Source organism: Melanotaenia boesemani, chromosome 4, assembly GCF_017639745.1.
Source record: "Melanotaenia boesemani isolate fMelBoe1 chromosome 4, fMelBoe1.pri, whole genome shotgun sequence".
In the NCBI taxonomy this organism is placed as follows: Eukaryota; Metazoa; Chordata; class Actinopteri; order Atheriniformes; family Melanotaeniidae; genus Melanotaenia; species Melanotaenia boesemani.
Window position 1 is genome coordinate 12,444,483 of NC_055685.1, and position 9,740 is coordinate 12,454,222.

Below are 9,740 nucleotides of genomic sequence, written 5' to 3' on the forward strand. Positions count from 1 at the left end.
TTAAAATCTTTTCTTGATGACATGTCTTGTAGATGATGAAATATTAAAAAATCTTCAAATTTTTACATCAAACTTTTTCTACATCACTTCACCCCTGCCCATCTTTACTTCTGATAATAAAATAATTTAAAGTCTTATTCTCAACTATATGTTCGTTGTGAATAAAATATTGGTTTAAAATATATGCAAATCTTTGTATTGCTGTGTGTGTTGATTGAATTTTACACTGCATTCCAACCTCTTTTGAACATATTTGGATTATTTCCACTTTGATGCACAATGAGTGTGATAGTGGTAGATACTTTAAGGACTCATTCAGTGAAGCAAATCTTCCAGGAAAAAGTTTGTTTTTCTGTTGAGAACAGCTGACAGAAGCTGCCACAATAGGTTAGTATGTTCTGTATGTTTTTCTGGATAATGCTCTGTTCCATACCAGTGCCATAATTATTTCTTTTTTTTATTTATTCATTTTTTTGTAGTACAGTTAAGCTTCTATACTGTATATAATAAAGCTTCAGTGACCGGAATGACCACTAATCATTCATATTGCTTTTTATTTTTGTCCACACTAGCATAATATACAGTCTATAAAACATACATATAACAAAGAATTGTTTGGTCAGCGGTTCTGATTTAGAGAACAGGTTCTAATCATACAATCCTGATGATGATGAATGGAAATGATGCCAGAGATGATACCAATTCTAAAACAGGTTGTTCACACTCCTGCATCACTGAAGTTCTGTACTAAATATCTCCTTCCATGGCTGTAGAAGGAAAAAGACCTAAAAATCAGGATGCATACGGTTTAGCTTTTGAGCTCATGATGTCTCTGTTGGATCACTGCCCATTCAGAGATGTCTGACAGTTCAAAGACCAGACAAAACCTGGAAACAGTGATATAGTAGCTTCACTTGCTGCAGCTTGCAACATGTTTCTATTGGTGGAGTGTAGACCATAAGCGACAATCATCATCATTTTTGTAATAAGACAGTAAATTACCAGAAGTTCTATACCTTTTATTGAGAATAAATATACAAGTACATTAAATATGACATGTACATATGATTGGTTATTTGTGCATGTGGCTGTGAGGTTACGAAAGCCTTAGTTTTGTTTTCTCATTGGTGGTTGTTTGGAAGCAGGATTTTAACAGAAACAGCCATTTTCAGAGTGAAAAATAAAAAACGCAGAACAGGTCATCAGTGGTTTCTTTCAGACTGTGTGACTAAAATCTAAACCACTGTCAACATTTCCACAGTAAGACTCTTTGAAGAAAATGTTACTGTCATCAGCACACCTACAGTGCTGTTACCTTTGGGTTTTTGTTTTTGTGGTTTTTTTCTTATTCTTCTTTTTCAGTTATGACCTAAATTTACCCATCTTCGGGCAGCATCACCTGCGGACGTGGTTTCTTTGAAATGAGCTGGGGTATGTTTTTTGAGCATGAGAGCAGGAGGCACAGCAAACACCTCTGTAGTATGGGTAGATGCAGAGTCGGGCTTGAACCACCACCATGCAGTTATGATATTGGTCACTGCATGAAACATCTGGATGAAAAGAAAACACAAGATGGAAAAATTTCTGCTTCTTGTCAACATGTTAGCTATCTGATGTGTTGCAAATTCACACATCCTACAAAACCCTGTTTGAGTACAGTTATATTAAATTCAAAATGAGTGGGGATGGATCATTTGGTTTTATCAAAATAAAAGGAAGTTCACAGTTTTTCCTTGAAAAATGTTTGCAGAAGAAACTTTGTGACAATACATCTGTATCAGTGTCTGCGGTCTGTGAAAATTTGTTGGATAAAATCTGCAGATTTGATATCTACAAAAGTGCAATGTTGCGCATGCATAATGTGTCAGAAAAATATCTTTTGAAAGATGATTTAAAATTAAATGGAAGAGCACATTTGAACAAAAACCATGTGGTTGATTCTCAGAAATGTTGAGCAGAAACTTCACTACAAATGTATCATGTAAATGATCTTCACGCCTCATTGTCGGTTTCAGTTTTATTTGTCAAGTTCTGCAAAGTGTAGTGAATTAAAATAATTATTTCAATCCAAACGCGAATATATTTTATTAACATTTGGAAGGTCAAGTTAAAAACTATGAACCTTCCTTGCCTCATCCTTAAGACCTCTTTTTCCCCCCTGGTCAACACAGCTTGCCCTGCGGCATCCCAGACTAATTTCAGTCCTGCCAGGTCTTTGACTCAAATGCTACACACACCAGAGTACACAAGACCACAGCAATGCAGTAGCAGTAAGCAGACTTACTTATTTCAGCCAGACAAGGTTGGTTGTTGCATTCTTCTTGACTCCCTGGCATTGAGCTGAGGTCACAGCGGTCACTTGGGACAATGTTGTCGGCAAGACAACGCACCTCACGTACACGGAAGCCACCATTACAGGAGCGGGAGCACTGGTGGGATAGAAATGATCACACATAATCAACATACATAGAAATGTGGATGCCACTTTTGTCACATCTTGTACAGGTGGTGGTTCAAGTCCCCAGGCTGGCAATAAAGAAGGTCCACTGTGGGCCCCTCTTAAACCCACTAGCCACATTGCACTGGTTTCTGGTAAATTTACAGTACTTAGAGTAATTATAATCAAACTGTAGGAAGAGTTGGGATATTGCAGCTCTTTGAGGGTAGCTTTGTGGAAAGATGTGAGCTAGTCCTTCCTTTGTTTCTCATCAAATTAGCAAGGTTATTCAAAATGTTGCATTTGTAGCTGAAGCTGTTGCTGTGAATCCATAAATGCAACAGAAGAGATCCCAGTGGAAGTGAAACAGACTATGTTTAGGCTTAAAATATAAATGCACCAGAAACATAAGTACATTTATGAATGGTCATTAATATTCTTTCTCAGTGAAGAACACTGTGGCTGAAATGAAAAAAAAAAATTGATTTAACATTGTAATCTTTTAAAACTTGAGGCCCCTCAATTCAATTGATGGACTTGAGGAACAGATGATGTCAAACTGTTTCTTGAGACCTTACTTGTACTGTCTATACTAAAATGTTTCTCCTTTTTCATTCAGAGATAATGTTCACATATTGTACAATGATTTCACTGAAGCTTGGAGCTACAGCTCTACATGATATTCAATTTCATCCTGATAGTGTTTGGATTTTCTTGGGCCAACTTTAAACTTTTTTTAATTTGTCCTATGTGTCATCTTCATTTTTTCTTTATCAGTAACACAGCTGATAGTTAAACGTCTTAACACCTCGCACAAGTGTTCCCTTTACTATGACTCCAAAAGTGTTCAAATAACCTTTGTGGTTACGGTAATGTACTAATTTCAATATGGGTATGCCATTCTTGAGTTTGAAATAAAAATAGGCACAGGGCTCAAAGGGTTAAATAATGTCTACTGTATGAAGACATGGGGTCTTGAAGCAGCCCCTGAGCTTAAGAAAAGAATATCACTTGAAAAACATATAAAGGCAGTATGATGGTATGGGCCTAAATGGGTCTTCCGATGGTACTGGATCACTCATCTTCATCACCATGTGACAGAAAAAAGAAACAAATTAAATGCCCACAGACACGTTGCCAAGCTGATTAGACAACACCTCACAGTGCAGAATGAAAACACAGTGAAAACACTGGGAATCTGTACCACCTCTACTGTGTGTAATGCTTGTTTATATTGTTTTATTAATTATCTTATTGTTATTATTGTTATATTTATTGCATTCTATTTGCCTCTATTTTGCTTTGTACCTGTATATATTGTGTCTTGTCCTGCTTTACTGTTGGTGTTATATTGCTACTGGTACCTAAATTTCCCTTAGGGCTCTCTGAAGGGATTAATAAAGTATTTCTATTCTATTCTATTCTATTCTAAAAGCCTAAATATGATAGAAAAGCAATCCAGGAGCTTTTGAGAGTGAAAAAGTTTAACATTTTGTGGTGGTCGATGCTGTCACCAGGTCTCAAGCTGATTAAGCTGCATTTAACCTGCTGAAGACAAAACTAGAGGCAGTTTCACTAATGAGAAGCAAGTGATGAGAACTGCAGTAAAGCATCATGGAGGATGAAATCCATATAGTAATGTCTGTGGGCTGCCTTCCGTATTTCATATTCCCATATTAACGACAAAGAATTAGAAAATTTGCACCTTATGTGTGTCCATGTTAATTTATCACATTAAATTTTGAACCGCTGAAAAAGAAAAATAGTTCAGAGTTTCACTTTCCGCAAATTAAATTTGATTCTGAAATTTAAGTCTAAATTAATTTTATGACCCAAAATTAACGTGATCTGATAAACAGCGAAAATCACAAATATTAAATGTGTGTACTTTACCTACCTGTGGTGGTTTCTGATCATACAAACATCTTCAAGTTTATGTTATGAGACTTTGAACTATTAAATGCATTTTTTAAAAAAAACTTTTTTTTTCATAATTACAGGGATGGTGAAAAAAAATAAACTTTATAAATAATTTGAGTGAACTGGCAAACACTGAGGGATACTTACTGCACTCCACTCTGTGACATACCACTGGATGCCACAGGGCTTTAGTCTGCAGAGCTGGGCTGTGATCGGCTTAGATAGACTGGAACATTTTGACTGGTCCACAACTTCCTTTCGACCATTGCTGGTAAAAATGCAAGCCAAGCTCCGGGTCTGCGTGCCATTCCCGCACTCTGCAGAACACTTACATAACCCATGAACAAAAGCAAGGCTTTAAGTGAGTATTCACTTAATGGTGTGTGCGAGTTTTCTTCGTATGTATGTGAGTTACCTGGCCCCAAGGTCCTGTATACCACTCAAGCTGATTTTGACAAGGGCCTGAATCACATGGTGTCACTTCTGAGGGGCGCTCCCCTTCACAGCTGTCCAGTGGCAGGTCAGTCACGTGATCCATCAGGCATACAACTGACCTGGTTTTAGTGCCTTTGCCACACTCTGCAGAGCACTGAAGAATATTACACATAGACAGTGCTATTTAGTGTCACTTTTCTCTACTAAGATTTTCACTTTTATATTTATTGTACCCCCCACTTCTTTCTCTCTCTACTCACCCAGATACATACACACACATATTTCTAGACACAAACGCAAACATTTGTTACCCGCTGGCTCCAGAGAGAAGTAAACCAGCTGCGTGCACAAACTCCCATGTCACAATTTTGTAGAGTTTCTGGTCTTAGGTTCATGTTACACTCCTCATCATCATCCACATCACCCAGGTTGCTAACACACACAACCTCCCTGCTGCGCTGGCCCACTCCACATGGTACTGAACACTAAAAGATGAAAGAGAGAGGTGTGATTGCTGCATTGATTTTGTACAGTAATAGTGTGGAATGAGCTGCCTTTATACATTAGACGGGCCTCCTCTATATCTGTTTTTAAATCTCTTCTTAAAACCCATCTGTTCACCGTGGCCAGTAGTACAGAAAGATATGCTGACATTTTTAACCGGTTTTAGCTTATTTTATTTAAATGTTAAAAAAAAAACATGTTTTTTATATGCTGTTTAGTTTAATAATTATGAATGCTATGTGCACATTGTAGCACTTTGTTCAATTTTATTTTTAAAGTGCGTTATAAATAAAGTTGCAGTTGCATAGTGTGTATGACTGAGCTTTCAGTCATTGTTTTTAAAGTGTATTGCTTATTACGTGTGTGTGTCTTTCTAAATGCTTGTAGAAATCACTCCTGGAGGGATGAGCAGTGATTTGGTTATAAAGGAGTGCAAATATTCTGCTTAGTGCTGTGTGGCAGATTTTTCTTTATGAAATGTGTTTTTTTCTTACAGGGCTCCACTCAGATCGTATCTCCCACTGACTGCAAATCTTCAGCTGGCATGTGGCCTTGGTCACTGGACTATCAGATGACCCGCATAGCTCCGACGACACAGTAACTGAAGTCTCAGTCCTGTTGAGATGAACGTGGGTTACCTGGCGACAGATGACCTGGCGTTGCTGAGTGCTGGGGCCACACCTCCTGCCACATTCCGACCACTCCCCAACATCCCAACTGACAGGACAGAGACAGGGTTGGATGCATTCCAGGGTGACTTAAACATAAACTCAGAAACTTGCTGGTAACTGAAAGGGTGGCAAAAATCTGTTACAGATCCTCATCCAAACACACAGTTAATGCACTAACATGCTGCTACATCTTGGCGACTGCAAAATTACGTCTCGTGATGTTTACCAAAAAGCCACACCAAAGTAAGTCAGAGTGATTGACTATGACTGGTGATTGACTTACGAGTGTGAAGGATCACTTCTAAAGTCACTGCTCCATAACAAATGTGTAGCATGTGCCTGTGTCTGCCATGTATACTTGTATATGTGTCACAACTACTACTAAATCTGTAAATTAAAGATGGACATAGCCACCATGTTATCACCCATTTGCTTGTGGACTGTCATTTCAAGGCTTCAAATTCTGCAAAGTCCAAGACTTCAGAGAGGGAAAGGATTTATATTTCAATGGGTACAGGCACGGTTCATGTTGCTGACTTCCCATTACTCAGGATCTGCAGTAAGGAATAAGATTGAGAACCTAGACACATGCACAGTGGTGACGTCACCTAAACAATATCTTACATTACTGTTTTGTATATTTTACAATAAATAGGGCCATAACTTACTAAATGATTACCATGCTCTATTTAAAAAGAATTGAAAGAAGCAATTGACACACCTCAGCCATTCTTTAGGTAAATGACACTGGTAACAAGTGTTGGGAATCTCAGTCGCAAATAGGTTTCAATAGGAGAAAACATGGAGTTTCAGTTTTTCTTATCAGTTTCTCAGTGCACACATAGACAAGCCTTACCTACAATCCCCAATCCACACGATGCCATTTTACATTTAAAAGATACTTCACTGTCAGGACTTGTGTATGTGATTATGTTGGACCTGTCTTCATGATAACTTGCATCAACATCAAATAACTACAATGATCATAACAATAATCTGTATTTATGTGTGTATATATATATATATATATATATAAAACAATCCTACACAGATCTAGGGAGGCAGTCACTTTCCAGATTATCTATCAAATGTTAGATGTTGACCCCTTCTGGCTGTTAAATATAATGCAGGAATGCCCTTGTACAAGCTGTATCCATCTTTTATATGTAGTTTACAGGCACCAGGTTTCTGTGATTGTGTGTGCGTGTGTGTGTGTGTGTGTGTGTGTGTGTGTGTGTGTGTGTGTGTGTGGGTGTGTGTGTGTGTGTGTGTGTGTGTTGCTTACTATGCAGGACAGGGCTGTTTGTTGCAGTCCTCTTCCTGGTTTGTTGGTTCGGTGGCAGGGTCACAGAGGTCAGCGGGAACAGTCATCTGGGAATCCCTGTCAACACACTTCCAAAACACCTGATGCTTTCCTGGCGAGAGTGTATACACATACACACACACACACCCACAACCATGCACACATGCACACACGCATACACACCACACAAACATAAAGGCTGACTAAGAAACTGTGGGCTTGCATTAGAAGAAGAAGAAAAAAAAAACATCTCTGGTAATATTAAAGGGGTCCATTTTATTAAGCTGGCATTCTTTTGCAATTTGACAACTCCTGTTATATTTATGGCTCTCTTTCATATTTGTGCTCTCTATCTTTAATTTTCTATATTCTTTTTTATCAATTACATGTTCTTTCTTTGCAGTGTGTCTCATTGATTTTAGTGCCTCATATAATTTGTGGTTTTAAATCTGCATTAATATTAAGACTGAATTTATTGTGAGGCTATCCTTATCTTGATTTATCGTCTCCCGGTCCTCACCAGTGCCACAGGTCGTGCTGCATTCTGTGTGCCCACTCTTTGTCCAGGTGTAAGTGGGCTGAGTTTTGGAGGCCAAACCTGGGTCAGGGGAATCCTGTTTGGGATGGACTGTCTCCTTGATAATGTCATTTTTGCTGATGTCGTCTTCATCCACCCTTTTATCTGTAAAGGATGGACCTACAGTTTCAGCTACAAAAAAAGTGGAGGTTTGTGAAATCTAGCAAAACTGTTGCAATTGAAGAAACTAGGTAGCATCAAATAGAATAACATTCAAAGAAGAATAAAGTATAGAAGACTTTATACACTATTCAGATTCCAAAAGCTGTTTACTTCAGAAAAACCAAAACTCATTGCTCTAGTTAGACTCAGGAAGCAGGAAAAAGCTAACCATTTATGACAAAAACTTTTTGCTGTCTTCATATTTCTATTATATGACTATATTTTAAGTAGAATATTTTAAATGAAGATATTTCTCAGTTTAAGCAATTAGACTTTCTGTAGACACAAATTATTTTAGTGAGGGTCAAATATTAGTTAATCAAATAAAATGTGGCTCATATACCTTTCCTTCCTTTCCTTTATCAAATGATACTGAAATCCCAGGATAGATATGTAGAAAAGGATACATATATTGACATATGAATAGTTGCATATCAGTGCCTATACTCACCCATGAAAAGAAGGTCAGGATGAGTGCCTGTCTGAAGAGTGGGATTTGTATTTAAAGGGATGCTGTACTCATAGTGTACACTAGGACCTGGTTGCTGGTAGATCAGCTGTGAGAGACAAAGGAAATATGCACCTTAACACGTTAAGACACATAGAATGGAATTGATGTTGGTTTGTTGTGCGTGATTTTGCATCTCACATAAAAATGCACGTCCTCAGTCAACGGCCCTTGTGCAGTGATGGACTCTCCATTTCGTGAGCGGATCTCATTAGGCCGTCGATATATTAGCTGTGTTCCCACAGCAGTGTAGGTGCCAGGCCTGTCAATCACCCAGTTTCCATTGATGATGGAGATGCCACTTTTGGTCTGGAGAGCTGTAAAATCCCCAAGTATGTCAATTACATTCACTTTTGCCATTCTGAGGATTTTTCTAGCTTTAAATGTGGTTGTGTGTATGGACCCAGATAGTTTCGGCTCTTCACTGTCTCCTGGATGCTGATGTTACGTGCCCCTGCAGGAATCTCTGCAATCTTGTGGTAGCCAACGCGAAGGAAGGTCCAAGAGAAATTTCCCCTCACCACCTCAAACCCCTGCCAACACACACATGCCAGACACAGTGCCAGAATCTGATTCCTCTCTTTACCATAGATTTTACTTTGCAGGTATGACTTACAATGGTACCACCACAAAGCCCTATTTTCTGTCAGCTGTGCTGATCTACAACATTCCCCTCGCCACTCTGTCTTGATTTCTTGCTTCTCACTCGGTTCACCTTTCTTGTCTTCCTCTTTGTTCTTTCTCTGCACAACTCTTGATTCTTTAGTTTTTAGCTAACCTCTCCTCTGTCCAAGTCTCCTTTAATGGACCTCTGTGGTTGTTTTCTTTTTATGCTCCTTCCAAACTAATCTGAATTTGATCTGTTTGTGATTAGCAAACCCAAGTGACAAGGATGGACAAAATCTAACCTACTGGTCTGTCGTCCAGTAATTCTGACTCTCTGAAATGAAAAGAACTTGAGTTCTAGTTTAAATAAGAACACGACATTATACTCAAATTAAATGAAGGTGTGACTTGGTCATTTTTTCCCATATAGCAGCACATAAGTGTTATTTTCAGTTCTTGTCTCATTTCCATTTATGTCTTACCTTCACCTGGGTTGAGATGGTTTTGGTATCCAAAGGAAAAGCTCCTGAGGCTGGGGGGAGAAGACAAATAAAGTGGATGAGAAACAGGGCTCGACCCTGCCAGAAGGAGCAGAGCTGCTGCCACAATCCAGCCAT

General features: G+C 38.6%; 1 protein-coding gene across 1 annotated transcript; it reads right to left on the bottom strand.

Annotated features, from left to right (window-relative positions):
* Positions 1-1,121: 1,121 nt before the first annotated feature.
* Positions 1,122-9,740, bottom strand: adamtsl7 (ADAMTS-like 7). The gene is made up of 12 exons (XM_041981929.1): positions 9,606-9,740; positions 8,921-9,050; positions 8,659-8,834; positions 8,461-8,566; positions 7,791-7,979; positions 7,253-7,382; positions 5,791-6,013; positions 5,104-5,277; positions 4,773-4,946; positions 4,505-4,684; positions 2,285-2,429; positions 1,122-1,550 (listed from the first exon to the last, which is right to left on the bottom strand). Exons 1-12 carry the CDS (start codon positions 9,738-9,740, stop codon positions 1,396-1,398), a joined length of 1,917 nt encoding a protein of 638 aa, XP_041837863.1. The 3' UTR covers positions 1,122-1,395.

What these genes read in the sequence shown, in the direction of transcription:
- adamtsl7 (XM_041981929.1), bottom strand. Translation starts at nt 9,740, where the DNA reads ATGGCTGGATTGTGGCAGCAGCTCTGCTCCTTCTGGCAGGGTCGAGCC. An exon ending in AAACAGCCCTGTCCTGCATA is followed by an intron (nt 6,014 to 7,252) that starts GTAAGCAACACA and finishes CTGTCCTGTCAG; the next exon opens with TTGGGATGTTGGGGAGTGGT. An exon ending in CTTCTCTCTGGAGCCAGCGG is followed by an intron (nt 4,947 to 5,103) that starts GTAACAAATGTT and finishes AATATTCTTCAG; the next exon opens with TGCTCTGCAGAGTGTGGCAA.